We start from the raw sequence: 20770 nt of genomic DNA, 5'->3' as shown, positions 1-20770 counted from the left end.
ACCCACCCATGACATTTTAGTGCATGGTTAGGAGTTAGTAACATAAGCATTTTGCTGCACCCGCTATAACATTTGCTAAACTGTGTACGTGACCAAAAAACATTGATTTGTTCAGACCATTCCTTCATACACAATCTTTCCAGATCCCTGATATCCTTCGTCTTTGCCCTCTTCAATGCGAACTACAGGTTTTAAATGGCTTTCAAGTCCAGAGAGCAATTTTATGGCCAATTAAATGGCCAATTAACCATTTCTTTGTGGATTTTGATATGTGCTTGGGGCTATTGTCTTGCTAGCAGGTCTATTTGTGGCCAAGTTTCAGCCTCCTGGCGAAAATGTTCTGGTACTAGGTAAAGTTCATGATACCATTGACCTTAACCAGGGCCCCAGGACCAGTGGAAGCCCCATAACAAAGATCCACTATATTTTACAGGGGTTTATTTTCTGCATAAGCATCTTTCTTCTGATGCAAAACATACCACTGGTATGAGTGGCCAAAGAGCTCGATTTTCATGTCATCTGACCATAGCACCAGTTCCAATCCAAGTGCAAATGCCATTTAGCAAGCTCCAGGCGTTTACATTTGTTGGATGACATGAAAAAAGAGCTCTTTGCTCACATGTAAGGGAAGGGTGATGGAGTAGTAAAAACAGGGGTGCCAATTATTTTCTCTGAGCAATTTTATTAGTAAATGAATATCATTTATATATTTTTTTGCATGCAATACAGAACATTTGTATTATTTATTTGATAGTCTTTTTTGCTCATCTTTCCCAAATGTGACCAATAATTTTGGACCCGACTGTATATATATTTTAAAAGATTCTCTCCATCTCAGCTGTCATCCACTTTTACACGGTAGGTATATGTCACATCTAAGAGACATCAAGTGCTTTCTGTCTGCCAGTCTGTGTCACAGCGGCATTACAGTAGAGACAAAATCCATTTCTCATCTCTTGACACATAACTAAATACAAAAAAAAAAGACTAACTCCCCATTGCTTATAAATCAGCAGCAAGTCATGGTACATTTCTATTGTGTGTATTTTGTTGTAGAAGCAATGGGTGGGGTGGGGGTAGGCGGTTCAAAGCGGGAGATGAACAGTGCAATTATAACTAATCTTCTGTTACAAATATTCCGTTGTTTCCGTTTGCTGTAATATCTTAGGAAAATAAATACTAATGATTGGCATCCTTCTCGCCCACAGGGGGAGCTCTTTTTGACTTCTCTGTCATTACAGAACTGGTTGAAACCACAGTCACAGAGGAAATTACATTTGCATCCAGGAGAGGTTTTGGACAAACCAAAGGAACATTCCTCCTCATCCTCTTCCATTTCTTAATCATTATGCTTTCTTCCTTATCCTTCTCTCTCCTCAGCTTAACCTGTCCTGGATGTTCACGAGGCTGGTGTTGGACTTGGCTCGTTTGGCTGGAGAGGAATCAGGAAGTGTTACTGTTAGCCACCATCCATCACCTCTAAACAACATTTAAAAACAGGAACATTTCATCTAAGATTGTTGATTCACCATAATGACATGTGTCAAAGAAACAACGTAAGGTATTACTCTGACTCTCCGACTTAGATCGTTAGTAGGCCCAAAACCCACTATTAACAAGGAAACCCCTAAACTGCTCCCCTCCACCACTCCCAACACCCTGAATTACCTCACCCCTCCTTCTCAAGCCCACATTATTAGGGGCACTCATTGAAGAACTCCCTTCTCCCCTTCAATAAAATCTCTATAAACCAGGAAAATACATGCAGGAGACACCCCAGCTTCCATACATACTTCACTTTAAAAGCCTGTGACACCCCAATAAACCCCCCACCCTACAGCCTCCCACCCCTACAGCCTCCCACCCAACCAACCCGTTAAATCTCTCTGTGCAACAATGGATGTTTTAAGCTGGTTACTCACGGTGTATGAGCTTGCGTTTCTTTTGTTCCGAGTGAAGGAAACTGCTCAAGTAGAAGATGATGGGCAGAAAGAGCATGAAGCTGGACACGGCGATGACAGGAACATTCTCTGCCCGGGGGAAGGAACAATTGAAATTCTTGCTCCACAGTCTGCGGGTCATATTCATCTGAAACAAGGCAAGAATCCCCCCCACCCACAATCAACACAAGAGCTTAAAGAACCACAAAGTCTCTCTCGCCCACTTCTCTATTCTTAAGTCGCTCACTCTATTTTTTGTCCATCTGACTCCCTTGCTCCATTTCTGGCTTTGGCCTTCTGTCTCTAGTGCCCCTTTCTAGTTACTAGTCTCTATGTCACCTCCTCCTTTGAAACTCACTGGCACCACCAGAACTAGGGTGCATCCCAATAATCTCTCCTTGTTCTGAAGTATGCACCCATTCACTACTCCACACAAGTTTAAAAGCATTGGATTGGTGTTGGCTTGGGCTAGAGGGATTTTCCATACCAGTCATTTCCTTTCATATCCATGAAGGAAATTGAGCAAGTGCACACTTTGACAGAAAGGAGTGATGATTGGGCCGCAACCCTGGTGACATCTCGCTGTTCCTTTCTCAATGACTACGTTTTGACAGGCAATTATTGGCAAAAGATCTGACCTAATTAATCAAACAACCAATTTGTCTGCATGTCTAAACACAGCCTAAGAGCCCCCTAGTGGGTGCTGTATTACATCTTCCACATATCTATTAGTTGTGCTCTCACTGAAGTGGGGAAGCCTGCTAAACTTCTCCAATGTATTTTGCAGTCTCCTGGGCACTAGTGCACAAACAGAATTCCACTATATATAGCACAAAAACTTTGACAGTATTGAGAGTACATTCCATATCTTTAGTGTACATTATACATTAATGTAGTCTCACGTGGCCATCCTTCCAAATCTCATCTCGTTGACTTGATTATTGAAAGTCTGTTATACTTCAGTATTAGATTTTGAATTTGAATGGGAGCACGGGCATTTGCATTTTATTGGCTCTGAGGTAGAAATAAGAAATATTTAATTGGTTTGATAAGTGTAAACGTGTCACTAGTTTCCATCTCGATGCCATCATAATCCACCCCTTTTTAATAGTCTTTCTGAGGAGAACTTCACCAGGCTTTAAAACAGTATGTGACAAGCCTGGGCTTCAGAGGCTAACATGAATGACAAAGCACAAGATGTAATGACAAACTGTGGCTGTGAAATACATACCGAGTCCTCGATGTCTATGCAGAGTGTGCGATTCTTCTCCATGCGGCTGTACAGCTCATTCAGTCCTCTGTATGTGGCCTTGCACTCCTTACATAGCGCTGAGTGGTTCCCCTGGAAAAAAATAAAATCACACAAAAAGGTGGAAACCGTCTTAGGTATTTATAAACGTCATCTCTATACTCCCCTCTCCCTCCCTAGTGATATTAGATGGGTTTTGGTATGCACTAGCTAAACAATCTTTCTCTCTTTGACTTACAACAGTGACCCACCTGTTGGAACTTCTCAAAACATCTGAGGGACTGGTTGAGAGTGGCCATGAAGTAAAGGGTGTCATTGGTCAGGCTGTGAAGTCCCAGGCTTACACAACCTTAGAAACAGGAAGTCAGATATCATTCAGAAATGATGTACCATGGCAGGGTTAAAGATCGAACTTATATACTCTGCCTCCTGGCACACATCAAATATATTCAAAGAATCTATCACAAAGGAAAGGAGGCAAGGAGAGGAAGCAAGGGACTTATTGAGACATAGAAAAGGTAATAATATACAATGAGCATACAAAACATTAAGAACACCTGCTCTGTCCATGACAGACTGACCAGGTGAAAGTTATGATTCATTATTAATGTCACTTGTTAAATCCACTTCAAATCAGTGTAGATTAAGTGAAGGAGACAGGTTAAAAAAGTATTTTTGAGCCTTGAGACAATCCAGACATGGATTGTGTACGTGTGCCATTCAGAGGGTGAATGGGCAAGACAAGTGTGTTTGAACGGGGTATGGTAGTAGGTGCCAGTTTGTGTCAAGAACTGCAACACTGCAGGGTCTCACACTCAACAGTTTCCCGTGTGTATCAAGGATGGCCCACCACCCAAAGGACATCCAGTCAAGTTAATACAACTGTGGGAAGCATTGGAGTCAACATAGGCCAGCATACCTGTGAAACGCTTGACACCTTGTAGAGTCCATGCCCTGACAAATTAACACTGTTCTGAGGGCAAAGGGGGCGGGGGAGATGCAACTCAATATTAGGAAGGTGTTCCTAATGGTTGGTATACATGAGTACATATCAGCAATAACAAACAAAAAATGCTTAATGTGTTTATAATAGAAAACAGTCCACCTACTGTTACATTCTGAACCAGTCCAGATGTCCTCCATGTTGTTGTAGAGCAGGAACACCAACATCAGCCTATCAGAACGCAGGAGGCTGTCTCTGCAGCTCACATTCCCTGGGCCCATCTGGAAACAGACACACAAGCAGTCTCACTGAGGGCGTTTACCATCCCTAATGTTTAGCCTTACTAATTACATTATCTTATATTGAGGATTCAGTGGATACAGCTTAAAGTACTGAGAAATTGATATGACAAAACATTGCCATTAGGCTATAACCCACATTATGGCAACAGTCAGTCATGGCTTTTGTTCTCCTAGTCACCAGGCATGTGACTAGGATGGCTAATCTTGTGATCTCCTATTTTCCCTACTACACAATACACACCCCACCACTATACACTTTGTACTGCAGCCAGGGTCTTACCAACAACGGTCCCATGACGCATGTGACAGTGGCGCACTTATTAACCCATAGATTATATATATTAATTAACCCGCAGCACAGGGCAAAAACATGGAAACACATAATATTAAAAACACAATGATAAACTCAAAGAAGTCCTCTGAGAAAACACAAATGTTAACTTACTTAGCCTACCTGGTCTGATGATATGTTTGTGTAAATGTCCATAAGGTTGTCGTAGGAACCATAACAATTTTGGCACACTTTGACAGGACGCGCGGCGGACACCAAACAATTCACATATGTTGAATACCGCTGCCCAAAGATAGCCAGCAGCTCGACGCAGTAATCGCTGACCTCCAGATCTTCTGGAAACGCCGACAACAGATTGAGAGAAAAATAGGAACCGCGGCTAGGGTGAAACACGGGCGACTGCGGCGCCACTATCGCAGCGAGCTGCTTCAATCCGTCTGCGCTCAGCTCTGAACCCAGGATGGTGGGGTTCACAGCGACAGTAGACGTTTGAGCATTGCCATAATATAGCAACGCTATCAATAACGCAGTCACCTGGAAGATATACATGTTTGAAGAAGCACCTTCCGAACCGTGACTGTATTCCAAAACTCACTCTTCATAACAGTCCATCACTTCCTGTTCCTGGTGTGTAAAGCACGCGATGTAGGGTAGGGTGATTGGTTGAGCCTTCTTGAGTGCGTGACGTCCCTCTGAGCCCTAAGCAAAACACAAAACATGGCGGACACTTTTACACTATTGTGGAGAGATATACTGTCTGGATTCTTTATATACAATAGAAATAAGCTGAAACATTTTTATGTAATTAATTTCATTATTCTTTTGGCCAAATTTCATATACACAAATGTACATTTACAAACAGAACCACATTTTCGTACCCTACAAAAATAACTTGAACTGTATTTTAAGACGGTTAAATGCTCTACTAACAAAAAAGCTGTTAGAATTGTAAGTATATGTATGTTCCTTAAGGTCCTTGTGTAATTGTAATGTGATATTGTATCCCCTAGCTCGATTGTCCATTGTTTGTAATCTATGTATGCTTGTGTTCCCTCATGTGCTTTATGTATTGATTTGTTGTTAATAAAAAACAAAACAAAAAAAAAAAACATGGCGGAAATTTCTCTTGCATCGGATCTGAAACCATATTGTAATGAAACAGGCAGGGAGCAGGTCTCGAACCCTCAACCTTCTAGCCCGAAGTCCAGCGCGCCATCGACTGTGCCCCAAAAGCATCCTAGTGTGGCAGATTTTATAAACCCAGGGTCGTTACAATATATATATATATTTTTGAACCTTTATTTTACAAGGCAGTTAATAACAAATTCTTAGTTACATTACGGCCTCCCAGGGAACTAAAATAGAGACATAAAAAAGGAACTAAGGTCAGGACGTGACACTATGCTATGGAAATAGCATGTGTTCGTAATGTTTTGTATAGTCAGTGTATATGTTTTGTACTATTATGGGTAAACATATAAATATTGCTCCCAGTGTTGATTAAAGCTCAGAATGAGTGGAATAATGAACAGTGGTTTGTTCGTTATGTTCGCCTGAGTCCTCCTGATTTGCCTCCTGCATTTGCTATTTTAGCATCACATTCACCACTCTCTCAAATAGCTAACATCTCCATCTCGCAGCCTGAGACGTGAAACAAACTCACAGTAGGCTCAAGTAGGCAACTACACTGTAAAAATTAAAGGTTCCTGGATGATCCTTGAGGATAATTTAAGGTTAAAAACCAACTTTAAGGTTCCTGTAGGATCCTTTAGTATAATATAAGGTAAAAAAAAAAAAAAAAAACTTACGGTTAATATAAGAACCTATACACTGTCATCTGTTTGTTTTTGAACCTTGTAGACTTAAGCGGTGCTTTGAAGAAGCCTTTTCAAAAGAGGGGTTCATTTATGAACCACCATTGCGCTCATGAGGGAACGGTGTATAATTCAAATTGAGAACGTTGGTCCAAAGACAATTGGAAGCGGGAAGCACGCAAATGGTTGGAGAGATGCGACAGATAAGAGATGACTTGCGACAGATCGATGTGAAAGGTGAGTGAACCTTAGCTATTTGCTAACTAAGATAGTAGTTTGATTAATTACTGTCAAATAACTAAAAAAACAATACATAATGTAATTTACTCTTCGTTTTTCAACATTTAGCCAAGCTACATAGCCTGTAATGTTAGCTGGTAATTGTTGTATAAGTGTTGGTACGTTTTCGCTAATGTTAGCTAGCTAGTTAAACTTAGCTAACTTTAGCTAATGTAAACTCACCTCATTCCGTACAAATGTGCGCAACCGCAACATTCAAAGGAGGCTACAAAGAAAACTAATGGGACTGTAGTTACTGTGTTAACTTCAAAATCTGGGGTGTGAACTAGGTTTCTATTCAAGTGTTGATCAACATGGTAATTGGAGTTTAAAGTTAAAAAAACGGACCCTCCATTACACCGTGGCGTGTCATGTCGTAACGTACAGCACGCATAAAGCAACTATTTCTGTCTTACAATCTCTCTTCACCAGGTGTAGGACTTCTCTCATCCTTTAAAAACAAGAAATGGACAGTGACGGGGGTAAGGGGGGGATACCTAGTAATTTGTTGCGTCATCATTGCATGCAATCATCATTCTCAAAGCCGCTGTTTACTTCTAAGATCACTTTAGCACAGCCCTAAAAACCTGATTCAAATTCGACACAAACCTTCAAATAGGTATGTAATACACATTATATAAACTCTCTGTAGTGTTTATTTACATTTTAGAGGCGATAAGGTTGGACAGATCGAGTGAAAAAAAGCAATTTTCCCACACAACATCTCTCCTTCTCACTATCACGCATTAGTTTCACTTCCCCACCCGCCATTTATAAAAAGATCCGACGGGGCTCATTGCCTGCTTGAATTATGCAGAAACGGGCAGTGTTTAGATCATGTAATTGATGCTGTTGGAAAGGGGAGAAATTGTGCTTTACAATGGTATTGACATTACAGTTGATCTGGAAGTATTACCTTTCTGGGGCGCTAAAATAAGGGCAAATGGACGGACCAAGGCGATGTACAAGTTTACGTTAGCTAGATTAAATATTGAGACATTTCAGTCCTCATTTAAACTCATGATACACTCTCTCACCATCTCCTTCCATCCTCCTCCCTTTAGCCCATCCCTTTAGTACCTGGTTTATCCTGTCCAGGTCCAGTTAAGTGGTGGAGAGTTTGGGAGCTGTGAACTCTGATAGAGAAATGTATCAACCTCCACGAACAGGTAAGACACACACACGCACGACCAAATGTAGGTTGTTACACTTGACAAAAAGAAGAATACATAAAACTGGTCAGATTAATTAGATGCATTTTATATCGAATACTCATGTTGTTTATGTTGTGTTTGTGTCTAATTGATGTCTTTCAGGTTGGTGTATTGGGGCGGTGTAACGGTCTTCTTGTGGTGAAGTAGAGGCGGACCAAAAAGCAGCGTGATTATATTGATTCATGTTTAATAACAGAAAGGATAAACACGAACACTACAAAACAACAAATGTGGAAAACCAAAAACAGCCCTGTCTGGTGCAAAACACAGTGACAGGAACAATCACCCACAAACACACAGTGAAACCCAGGCTACCTAAGTATGATTCTCAATCAGAGACAACTAATGACACCTGCCTCTGATTGTGAACCATACTAGGCCGAAACATAGAAATAACCCAAAACATAGAAAAACAAACAGACTGCCCACCCAACTCACGCCCTGACCATACTAAATAAATACAAAACAAAGGAAATAAAGGTCAGAACGTGACAGTACCCCCCCCCCCCCCCCCCCCAAAGGTGCGGACTCTGGCCGCAAAACCTTAACCTATAGGGGAGGGTCTGGGTGGGCGTCTGTCCGCGGTGGCGGCTCTGGTGCTGGACGTGGCCCCCACTTCACCATAGTCTTAGTCTGACTTATTGTCCGTTTCCGTGGCCTCCTAACCACGGCGACCCTTCTCAATGGACAGAGGGGCAGCTCGGGACGGAGGGGCAGCTCGGGACAGAGGGGCGGCGGCTCGGGACAGAATAAAGGTCAGAACGTGACAGGCGGCCTGTTCTCTCCTCTGTATTTCAGACCATATCAAGACAATGTTTAAAACTCACTATGGATCTACAAACAGGTTAGCCTCTAAATAATGTGGATGTACAGTGCCTTGCGAAAGTATTCGGCCCCCTTGAACTTTGCGACCTTTTGCCACATTTCAGGCTTCAAACAAAGATATAAAACTGTATTTTTTGTGAAGAATCAACAACAAGTGGGACACAATCATGAAGTGGAACGACATTTATTGGATATTTCAAACTTTTTTAACAAAAAAAAACTGAAAAATTGGGTGTGCAAAATTATTCAGCCCCTTTACTTTCAGTGCAGCAAACTCTCTCCAGAAGTTCAGTGAGGATCTCTGAATGATCCAATGTTGACCTAAATTACTAATGATGATAAATACAATCCACCTGTGTGTAATCAAGTCTCCGTATAAATGCACCTGCACTGTGATAGTCTCAGAGGTCCGTCAAAAGCGCAGAGAGCATCATGAAGAACAAGGAACACACCAGGCAGGTCCGAGATACTGTTGTGAAGAAGTTTAAAGCTGGATTTGGATACAAAAATATTTCCCAAGCTTTAAACATCCCAAGGAGCACTGTGCAAGCGATAATATTGAAATGGAAGGAGTATCAGACCACTGCAAATCTACCAAGACCTGGCCGTCCCTCTAAACTTTCAGCTCATACAAGGAGAAGACTGATCAGAGATGCAGCCAAGAGGCCCATGATCACTCTGGATGAACTACAGAGATCTACAGCTGAGGTGGGAGACTCTGTCCATAGGACAACAATCAGTCATATATTGCACAAATCTGGCCTTTATGAAAGAGTGGCAAGAAGAAAGCCATTTCTTAAAGATATCCATAAAAAAGTGTTGTTTAAAGTTAGCAACAAGCCACCTGGGAGACACACCAAACATGTGGAAGAAGGTGCTCTGGTCAGATGAAACCAAAATTGAACTTTTTGGCAACAATGCAAAACGTTATGTTTGGCGTAAAAGCAACACAGCTCATCACCCTGAACACACCATCTCCACTGTCAAACATGGTGTTGGCAGCATCATGGTTTGGGCCTGCTTTTCTTCAGCAGGGACAGGGAAGATGGTTAAAATTGATGGGAAGATGGATGGAGCCAAATACAGGACCATTCTGGAAGAAAACCTGATGGAGTCTGCAAAAGACCTGAGACTGGGACGGAGATTTGTCTTCCAACAAGACAATGATCCAAAACATAAAGCAAAATCTACAATGGAATGGTTCAAAAATAAACATATCCAGGTGTTAGAATGGCCAAGTCAAAGTCCAGACCTGAATCCAATTGAGAATCTGTGGAAAGAACTGAAAACTGCTGTTCACAAATGCTCTCCATCCAACCTCACTGAGCTCGAGCTGTTTTGCAAGGAGGAATGGGAAGAAATGCCAGTCCCTCGATGTGCAAAACTGATAGAGACATACCCCAAGCGACTTACAGCTGTAATCGCAGCAAAAGGTGGCGCTACAAAGTATTAACTTAAGGGGGCTGAATAATTTTGCACGCCCAATTTTTCAGTTTTTGATTTGTTAAAAAAGTTTGAGATATCCAATAAATGTCGTTCCACTTCATGATTGTGTCCCACTTGTTGTTGATTCTTCACAAAAAAATACAGTTTTATATCTTTATGTTTGAAGCCTGAAATGTGGCAAAAGGTCGCAAAGTTCAAGGGGGCCGAATACTTTAGCAAAGCACTGTATTTGCAGTGTGATTATAGTGTGTTCTGTGTTATTTGTGTTTTTTCCAATACTAACTGAATGGTGAATTAATGTATTTACGGTGTGATTATTGTTTGTTCTGGAGGGTGAATGTTTTGTGTCATTTTGATTTCTTTTTTATGTGAGAAGAGAAGTTGTTTCTTAGGGGAAGGTAAATGTTCATTTTTCATTCTGTATATTTGAGCAAATTCAAGTCCAGTTTAAGAACTGGGATAAACTACAAATCTCATTGTGGGGTATGCCACTTGTTATAAAAATGGTTAAAGCTCCTAAACTGAATTACGTCATCAGCATGTTTACACTGTCCATACCGGCCTACACCTTTAATACCATAGGCAAAATTATTACTCAGTATATTTTGACTATTAAAAGGGAAAGGAATAACCTAGCTAGATTACAGGTAAATATTTAGAAGAGAGGATTAAAGCTCCCTAACATGAATTCTGATGACTACTGATCCAAGATGAAATGGCTTTCTTCTTGCCACTCTTCCATAAAGGCCAGATTTGTGCAATATACGACTGATTGTTGTCCTATGGACAGAGTCTCCCACCTCAGCTGTAGATCTCTGCAGTTCATCCAGAGTGATCATGGGCCTCTTGGCTGCATCTCTGATCAGTCTTCTCCTTGTATGAGCTGAAAGTTTAGAGGGACGGCCAGGTCTTGGTAGATTTGCAGTGGTCTGATACTCCTTCCATTTCAATATTATTGCTTGCACAGTGCTCCTTGGGATGTTTAAAGCTTGGGAAATCTTTTTGTATCCAAATCCGGCTTTAAACTTCTTCACAACAGTATCTCGGACCTGCCTGGTGTGTTCCTTGTTCTTCATGATGCTCTCTGCGCTTTTAACGGACCTCTGAGACTATCACAGTGCAGGTGCATTTATACGGAGACTTGATTACAGACAGGTGGATTGTATTTATCATCATTAGTCATTTAGGTCAACATTGGATCATTCAGAGATCCTCACTGAACTTCTGGAGAGAGTTTGCAGCACTGAAAGTAAAGGTGCTGAATACTTTTGCACGCCCAATTTTTCAGTTTTTGATTTGTTAAAAAAGTTTGAAATATCCAATAAATGTCGTTCCACTTCATGATTGTGTCCCACTTGTTGTTGATTCTTCACAAAAAAATACAGTTTTATATCTTTATGTTTGAAGCCTGAAATGTGGCAAAAGTTCGCAAAGTTCAAAGGGGCCGAATACTTTCGCAAGGCACTGTATATGTTTCTTTGCGTTCTTTTTAATATTTTTCCTAAACATCAACTTCAAAATACTCTCCTGCAACCTGCCTCACCCAATGTGGTGTGGATCTGTTATTTTTCCTAAAGTATTTATATTTACCTCCGAACTGGAATACCTCAACTGAAGCTAGCTAGCTAACTAGCTACCAGCTACCAATCAGCTAACCACTGCTAGTGGTCATCAACTAACCTTTAGCTCGGAAAGCTCTCGCCAGTTTGTACAACGCTCTTCAAACCAGAGCATTCCGGACCTTTTTTTCTCTCCATATCCCCAAATTCCTAACACAAACTCTGAACCTTTTCATCTGGATCATCACAGGTAGCTAACCGCAACCCGTGTTGACTACTCCTGGCTAACTTTTCCGTCCCGGAGCAAGCACCAAATAGCCTGGGGCTTGCCCATGCTAGACCTATCTCCCGGCTCACTCCTGGGCTACAATATCCGGACCCCTTCTACTGCCGGTACAGGGCACGGAACCCCACTGAACCTCTACGACTGGAATACCGACATAATCTGCCTGAGGATTCCAGCAGGCCCCTCAGGCGCGACGCCTGCTTAAGGCCCATTCTGCTAACCTGCTAGTTCTGCTAGCTACCTAGAGCTACTTGGAACCCAACTAACACCACGACTGGTCTATCGACATCACCGCACGGAGAGGCAAAAACAGACTTACCCCCATCGCGACGTCCCCCAAAGGCTAACTTGCTAGCCCCGGTCTACTAACTGCTAGCTTGCCTGCCCTGGTCTGCTAACTGCTAGCCATTGCTAACTGCTTGCTTGCTAACCCGGTCTGCTAACTGCTAGCTTGTTTAGCCCCAGCCTACTAACTGTTAGTGTGTTAGCATCGGCCTGCTAACTGTCTGAATCGCCGTGTCCCCCAGTCAGCCCAACCACTCACTGGACCCATACGCATGCTTCTCTCTAATATCAATATGCCTCATCCATTACTGTCCTGGTTAGTGATTACTGTCTTATTTCACTATAGAGCCTCTAGCCCTGCTCAATATGCCTTAACCAACCATGTTGTTCCACCTCCTACATATGCGATGACATCACCTGGTTTACACGTCTCTAGAGACTATATCTCTCTCATCATTACTCAATGCCTAGGTTTACCTCCAATGTACTCACATCCTACCTTACCTTTGTCTGTACACTATGCCTTGAATCTATGCTGTCGTGCCCAGAAACCTGCTCCTTTTACTCTCTGTTCCGAACGTACAAGACGGCCAGTTCGTACAGCATTTAGCCGTACCCTTACCCTAATTCTCCTCTGTCCCTCTGGTGATGTAGAGATTAATCCAGGTCCTGCAGTGCCTAGCTCCACTCCCACTCCCCATGTGCTCTCATTTGTTGACTTCTGTAACCGTAAAAGCCTTGGTTTCATGCATGTTAACATTAGAAGTCTACTCCCTAAGTTTGTCTCACTCTGCTAACCTGGATGTTTTAGCCGTGTCTGAATCCTGGCTTAGGAAAACCATCAAAAACCCTGAAATCTCCATCGCTAACAATATCATTTTACGCCAAGATAGAACTGCCAAAGGGGGCGGTGTTGCAATCTACTGCAAAGATGTTCTGTATTACTATCTAAGTCTGTACCCAAACAATTCAAGCTTCTACTTCTAAAAATGCACCTTTCCAGAAACAAGTCTCTCACTGTTGCCGCTTGCTATAGACCTCCCTCTGCACCCCGCTGTGCCCTCGATACCATATGTGAATTGATTGCCCCCCATCTATCTTCTGAGCTAGTGCTGCTAGGTGACCTAAACTGGGACATACTTAACACCCCGGCCATCCTACAATCCAAGCTTTATCTCACACAAATTATCAATGAACCTATCAATGAACCTACCAGGTACAACTCAGGTACAACCCTCATAAATGTCATCCTAACTAACTCGCCCTCCAAACACACCTCTGCTGTTTTCAATCAAGAGCTCAGCGATCACTGCCTCATTGCCTGCATCCATAATGGGTCTGCGACCAAACGACCACCCCTCATCACTGTCAAACGCTCCCTAAAACACTTCTGCGAGCAGGCATTTCTAATCGACCTGGCCGGGGTATCCTAGAATGACATTGACATCATCCCGTCAGTAGATGATGCCTGGCTATTCTTTAAAAGTGCCTTCCTCACCATCTTAAATAAGCATGCCCAATTAAAAAAAAAATAATGAACTAGGAATAGGTATAGTCCTTGGTTCACTCCAGACCTATCTGCCCTTGACCAGCACAAAAACATCCCGTGGCGCTCTGCATTAGCATCGAACAGCCCCCGTGATATGCAACTTTTCATGGAAGTTAGGAACAAATATACACAGGCAGTTGGGAAAGCTAAGGCTTGCTTTTTCAAGCAGAAATTTGCGTCCTATAGTACTAACACAAAAAAGTTTTGGGACACTGTAAAGTCCATGGAGAATAAGAGCACCTGCCCAATGCACTGAGGCTAGGAAACACTGTCTCCACTGATAAATCCACTATAATTGAGAATTTCAATAAGCATTTCTCTACGGCTGGCCATACTTTCCACCTGGCTACCCCTACCGCGGTCAACTGCCCGGCACCCTCCACAGCAACCCGTCAAAGCCCCCACCATTTCTCCTTCACCCAAATCCAGATAGCTGATGTTCTGAAAGAGCTGAAAAATCTGGACCCCTACAAATCAGCCAGGCTAGACAATCTGGACCCTATATCTTTCTAAAATGATCTGCCGAAATTGTTGCAAGCCCTATTACTAGCCTGTTCAACCTCTCTTTCGTATCGTATGAGATTCCCAAAGATTGGAAAGCTGCTGCGGTCATCTCCCTCTTCAAAGGGGGAGACACTCTAGACCCAAACTGCTACAGACCTACATCTATCCTACCCTGTCTTTCTAAGGTCTTTGAAAGCCAAGTTAACAAACAGATTACCGACCATTTCGAATCCCACCGTACCTTCTCCGCTATGCAATCTGGTTTCAGAGCTGGTCATGGGTGCACCTCAGCCACGCTCAAGGTCCTAAACGACATCATAACCGCAATCGATAAGAGACATTACTGTGCAGCCGTATTCATCGACCTGGCCAAGGCTTTCGACTCTGTCAATCACCACATTCTTATTGACAGAATTGACAGCCTTGGTTTCACAAATGATTAGTTGGTTTACCAACTACTTCTCTGATAGAGTTCAGTGTGTCAAATTGGAAGGCCTGTAATCTGTCTGTGAACAATTGTTAGAAAATGCACATAGTACATGTCCTAACCGACTTGCCAAAACTATAGTTTGTTAACAAGACATTTTTGGAGAGGTTGAAAAACAAGTTTTAATGACTCCAACCTAAGTGTATGTAAACTTCCGACTTCAACTGTATATCAAGAAGCCTTCATAACTGCCCAACTAGGCTAGTTTTATTTCATTTTGGTTGACATGGAAGAAGAACTTAATGCCCCATTAAGAGTCTACACTTAAATTTGGGACTGCAAATTCCCATGGCGTTAGATAAATAAGGGAGAGACCTTTCCTTCACCTTTCCTGACAAGCTCTTCTTCGTTATGGAACAACCAGAAATACAAATTAGGAGGACAGGTGGTTGTCTGGAAAGGGTGGTATAAGTATTGCTTTAGCCTCACTAATGCATTTCACTTTTGCTTTTAGTGTTAACTGGAATTTGAGTGTGGCTATGAAAGACTGGTCCCTTGAAGGTGTCTGCCGGCTGAGTACCAATGATCTCCATAATTCCATCCCATCATTCCAAGGTTCACAATCTGTATGAAGAACTCTTTTCAAATGTCAACTTTGCAACAAACAGACTTTCTCTGTGTCCAGACTACGCACACATATTGGCCAGCATGAACCATTTTTTCTAATTTCCTGTGGACTTAATGGGTGTGTGAAAACAAATAGATGTTTCAGCAACAAATTGTCACACATCTGCCGAAACTACAGAGAGCTTTTAAGCGCCAACTTAGATAATTACCCCCACGATGAGTTTGAGATTGGGATTGATCCCATTTAAAGATAGTGTGAGCGATGTAGAGAATCTACCAACAGCTGAACATGTTCAAGTCACAGAGGTCGACACTGAAGAACTAATTGAAGGTCTCAAAAAGAATATGTATTCTTATTGTGAAAATCAGTGAAGAACACTGCATCCCAGCTACGGTAGAGAAAAGCATTGTTGACGACCTCAGAAACATCAAACATTTTTTATGCATTTATGACACACTACAGTGATGCCCTGAGGTTTCACCTTACAAATAAGAAAATAAATGTGGATGAAGATGACGATCTCAGGGACTTGCTTAACAATAAGCTCTGAGTGGATGCTGGAGCATTACTGTGTGAAAGAATTGGGCATGGTCAGGCCAATTGAAGTGCCCCTAAGCAGCAAAAAAGGTTATAATACAAAGTAATTTCAATACACCCATTTGTCAGCATACTGCAAAAATTGCAAGTAATGAAGAGGTCGGGGCCACCTTGAGTCAAGACCAAAAGCCAGATAATGATGAAATTCTGGAAGACTTTACTGACGATGAATTGTTCCAATCAAATTCCAACCTAACAAACCAGAGCTTTCATCTGCAGTTCTATGTAGATTCATTTGAATTTGTCAATCCACTGGGTTTGTAATAGTGCCTGTGTAGCTGGTGTAGAGGAGTCAGGTGCAGGACAGCAGATATGAGTAATAAACGTAATTTACTCAAAATATTCACAAATACAACACAATAAACCGAGCATACAATAACGGACCGTATCACTCACAAACAAGCATGGGGAACAGAAGGTTAAATAATGAACAAGTAATTGGGGGATGAAACCAGGTGTGTAAGACAAAGACAAAACAAATGGAAAATGAAAAGTGGATCGGCGATGGCTAGAAGGCCAGTGACGTCGACCGCCGAACGCTGCCAGAACAAGGAGAGGGACCGACTTCGGCTGAAGTCGTGACAGGGTTCTAAAAAAGACAAGCACAAATTGACCACAGTGTACTTTAGATTGGGAAATCTTGAACACGAGGATACTTGCTCGTGTTGCACAAGTACAGGAAATGCAGAAAGGGGAAAAAAATAAGCCCAGATGACACCAAAAATGAAGACTTGACCAGAATAGCCAGAATAACTGCTTATAAAATAATGGCCCATATTCAGTGGGTCAAAGTCGAACCGCTGATCAAGGATCCGTTTTTAATATCATAAATAGATTGTATGGACAGGTGGGGACCTGATCCTTGATCAGCACTCTGAGATGCTTTGTGAATACAGAACATTTAGCCTTTTTCTATAGACTTTGATTGTGTTTGATGCTCTATGTATCAATATTTGACAATATTTATATTTAATTTTCAGATTGAGACTGGTGAGGATTCCTTCAGTCAGAAGTTACATGTTGAAAACATGTAGGTGGAGTACCAAAAAAAGAGACCGAACATAAGTTCCCTACAAGACAAAATGAAAAGGACTGAAAGAGAGAGAGAGAGAGAGAGAGAGAGAGAGAGATAACTTTTTATGAAACAACAAGGCACCAAGGACATCTTAAAACAGTACCTAGCACTCCCTTTGTAAGTAGACAAAAAGTCTGATAGAAATAAATTGTAAAAAGCACAACTAATGTAACATAGCCAAGTACTGTCATCTGAATCCAAGATATATTGATAATGATAAACAAATTGACTTTCAGATTTTCTCAGAGATGAGGATCAAATTTGGTATGGACGTGGACAGAAACATTCTGTCCGGATTTGGCAAAATAGTCGATAAAATCATTGCAGAAACGGAGAGGAGGGGGTATGGCTGTGGAGTTGCTGAATCTTTACAAGATGCCACCACAGATAGAACAATGAGACATATATTTCATAGGATGTGTCATGCCTGCTCTCGCTCCCCCTCTCTGGTGCTCGAGGGTATCAGGCGGCCCATCATTACGCACACCTGTCACCATCGTTTCGCACATCAGTGCTTCATGGGACTCACGTGGACTCTTTTACTTTATTGATTGCCTCCCCTATATCTGTCACTTCCCAGTGTCCGCATTAATTACAGTTTTGATCCCCCTGTCCAGATGCTGTCCTTGTTTTGTTTCTTGTCCGTTATTTATTAAATATTCACTCCCTGTACTTGCTTCTCATCTCCCAGCGTCTGTCCCTACAGGATATATAATTGTGAAGCATCCGGTTGGCGTTTCTACACACTACCAAAGGTGGTAGTGAGAGGAAGCCCGCTGGCTGTGGAAGGAGATGGAACGAGATGGATTTTGGACAACATCCTGCAAATTTCTTTCATCAATTAAACATTTGATCTCAATACAGTTTTCTGTTTCCAAAAATAGAATGTGAATGGAGTGGACTAAGTTTAGTAGACTTTACCCTTTGCAAAAGTTTTTAAAAATGGTGCTGTTTAGAAGAAGTTAATTGCACACGCACACTTCCCTAAATGAAACATGCAAATGAATACTAGAACGTGCCAAAATAATATTGCTAGCGCGTGCTTGGCTCTGCCCACTTCCTTCCTTCTTCTGCCCACTATGACTCATTTGTTATCATTGGAAACAACAAGCAGTGGTCTATCTTGGTTTAGTTATTACACACCCTCCAATTTAAGGTCTGAAAATCACTGCAGCCATTTTGCTCCTTCCCTACCTCTTCAAAGAAGATCCAAGTGGGCTGTATGTCACAGACGGTATGTATTTCCCAGCATAAAAATAAATACATGCAAAGTTAGTAGTACTGTGTAAGGTGTACTATGCTCAGTTGTTAACCTACTGTTTCAAATATGACTTGAGTAACCTTCATTTAAAAAAAAAATACTTCTTAAAGTGTGTAAAGTTCTCATCACCTAGCATAAGAATAGAGGGGAATCCCTTTGCGGATGAGAGCCACATCCAACTCTTCCTGGATGGAGAGGAGCTACTCACTGAAGAGCCGGAGGACATCTCCATGGGATTGGGAGTGGCAATGGGGGTCCATTTCCTTTTTAATACTGAGTGTGCAGCATCATGAAAGACACTAAGCTATTTGTTCAGAAATGTGTTCTGGGAATTGACTCCAGGAACCTTTTCTTTTTACGCCCATCTGCCATCCCTGTCCACAATGCCAAGCTAAACCCAAGCCTACTTGAAGGTAACAGTGCTCATTGTTGCCCCTAGTGGCCAGTTTCCAGGTCATCTGACCTCAGACATGCATGGACGTTGAATACTGACTTGTATCATGGGTGACCTGCCAGGGGGTATAACATTAAAATGGTATAGCTGAAAGGCTGTGTTTGTAGATGGGCTGAGGTGAATGAACCCTGAGCAACCAAGTTGATAATGGCTATTGTAATTTCTGCTTGTTTTTTCTGTTCTCCAAAACGCATTTGAACGTTTTTGAATTGTATAGAAAGGCGGTAAATGAGCATCAACCCAATCAATTTAGCGATTGGGAATTTGAAATGTGTAGCTTCAAATTAGTGGAAGATGAGAGAAAAAAATATAACTATCAAATGTCAAATTGTGTGTGTGTGTGTGTGTGTGTGTGTGTGTGTGTGTGTGTGTGTGAGAGAGAGAGAATAAAGGTTGTTGAGGAAGCCATTTAATGAATGACTGATTGTGTGAAGATTTGTGATTGTTGGAGAGGAGCGTGGCGAGATACTGTATGTGCACATCCTGATCTCTCGTCACTCACCTCATTATTTACCGCCGCGCGTTTTGACACCATGCAATTTTCAAATGTGGCCATGGCATGGAGCAAATATTCACGGAGTCAAGGTAAATGATCTGGGATAAAATTCTGATTGTGATTATTGTCTGAAACCCTCGAATCAAGACACTGCAGTCAATGGTCTTTAATGTGAAATTAGTGGCTCTAGTTAGTGGCTCTAATAGTCAGAGCCTAATGAAAATAAGGGGAGAGAATGCGTGGCATTAGATCCTATTCTAATGCCTGCTCAGAAGTCTGCCGATAAATATGCAGTTTTTATATGGATTCTGGCAGTATGGGGCACCACCATCTGCTTATTTGAAATCGTTGTTCCACTGTCTAGAGTTAAATTAATTGATGTTCATCCCTTTTGTGATTTTGAAAGGAAAGAGACTTGAATAGCATGTAATGTGTAGTAGATAATAATCTCACAAAAAATATCTTCAATATTTGCAAAGTGTCACGTTCTGACCTTAGTTCCTTTGTTTTGTCTTTTGTTTTAGTATGGTCAGGGCGTGAGTTGGGTGGGTTGTCTATGTTAGTTTGTCTATGATTTTCTATTTCTGTGTTTGGCCTGGTATGGTTCTCAATCAGAGGCAGTTGTCAATTGTTGTCCCTGATTGAGAACCATATTTAGGTAGCCTGTTTTCCATTGTGTTTCGTGGGTGGTTGTTTCCTGTTTAGTGTTTTTGTTTCACCTTTCAGGACTGTTTGTTTGTCGTGTTTGTTGTTTTGTCTAGTTTTGCATATTTCATTAAATAATATGAACACTTACCATGCTGCACCTTGCTCCTCCTCTCCTTCCCCAGACAACAAGAGTTACACAAAGGCTCTGCAACGCCTGGATGCTGCACTGCAATGATAATAATAATAGTAGGCCTAATGTTATACATTTATCAGCCATTTATTATAAACCCATTGTGCATCAAAAGTGCAATATTTTCACTTCTTTTTCTGAGCAAGACATCTTTTTTTACTGTCATAATCAGGAAAGGACCCAAACAAAAATTGGAATATTATTAGCCTACACTGTCCGTAAATTCCACAGTGAATAGAAAAGAGGGAACAGACTGAAGGGGTTCATTAGCATGTGATAGATACCGACACTGGATCCACTAGGACAAAAATCACTAACTAGGCACTAATGAGAGTGTATCCCATCACCTGGAGGGCTCTTCAAGAAGGTGATGAGGCACTAGACTCCACCAGAGAACCGCCTTCGTCATTCCAAGTTCGATTTATGTGATTAGTAGGCCAAATGAAACAGTGTCATCTTATTCTCAAACTGATAAAAATATATATATAAAGATATACTTTTACCAG

The 20770-nt window shown here is 41.7% G+C and overlaps 1 protein-coding gene and 1 long non-coding RNA gene across 5 annotated transcripts; one reads left to right on the top strand and one right to left on the bottom strand.

Moving 5' to 3' along the window:
- Positions 1-665: 665 nt before the first annotated feature.
- Positions 666-20295, bottom strand: LOC110529917 (osteoclastogenesis associated transmembrane protein 1). 4 transcript variants are annotated; one of them, XM_090243449.1, is made up of 7 exons: positions 20223-20295; positions 5322-5425; positions 4299-4413; positions 3441-3538; positions 3172-3282; positions 1923-2088; positions 666-1432 (listed from the first exon to the last, which is right to left on the bottom strand). In XM_090243449.1, the coding sequence occupies exons 3-7, from the start codon at positions 4411-4413 to the stop codon at positions 1377-1379; spliced, it is 546 nt and encodes a 181-aa protein (XP_090099575.1). In that variant the 5' UTR covers positions 5322-5425; positions 20223-20295; the 3' UTR covers positions 666-1376. The 4 variants fall into 4 exon arrangements, with proteins under 4 accessions (XP_090099575.1, XP_021468253.1, XP_090099573.1 ...); XM_021612578.3 differs by lacking the exon at positions 20223-20295 and adding an exon at positions 13058-13210 and having other exon boundaries at positions 4889-5425; XM_090243447.1 differs by lacking the exon at positions 20223-20295 and having other exon boundaries at positions 1923-2030; positions 4889-5379.
- On the top strand, positions 5420-8528 carry LOC149981655 (uncharacterized). The gene is made up of 3 exons (XR_016497793.1): positions 5420-6778; positions 7885-7989; positions 8137-8528. It is a non-coding gene; the product is annotated as an uncharacterized LOC149981655 (long non-coding RNA).
- Positions 20296-20770: the final 475 nt, after the last annotated feature.

The sequence above is a fragment of the Oncorhynchus mykiss genome, chromosome 8 (genome assembly GCF_057628025.1).
Source record: "Oncorhynchus mykiss isolate SJ-2025 chromosome 8, ASM5762802v1, whole genome shotgun sequence".
Classification (NCBI taxonomy): Eukaryota; Metazoa; Chordata; class Actinopteri; order Salmoniformes; family Salmonidae; genus Oncorhynchus; species Oncorhynchus mykiss.
The sequence above is the reverse complement of the archived record's forward strand: the minus strand, read 5'-3'. Positions and strand labels throughout refer to the sequence as shown.

What these genes read in the sequence shown, in the direction of transcription:
- LOC110529917 (XM_021612578.3), bottom strand. Translation starts at nt 5,275, where the DNA reads ATGTATATCTTCCAGGTGACTGCGTTATTGATAGCGTTGCTATATTAT. An exon ending in CAAACATATCATCAGACCAG is followed by an intron (nt 4,414 to 4,888) that starts GTAGGCTAAGTA and finishes GTCTGTTTCCAG; the next exon opens with ATGGGCCCAGGGAATGTGAG. An exon ending in GTTTTGAGAAGTTCCAACAG is followed by an intron (nt 3,283 to 3,440) that starts GTGGGTCACTGT and finishes ATTTTTTTCCAG; the next exon opens with GGGAACCACTCAGCGCTATG.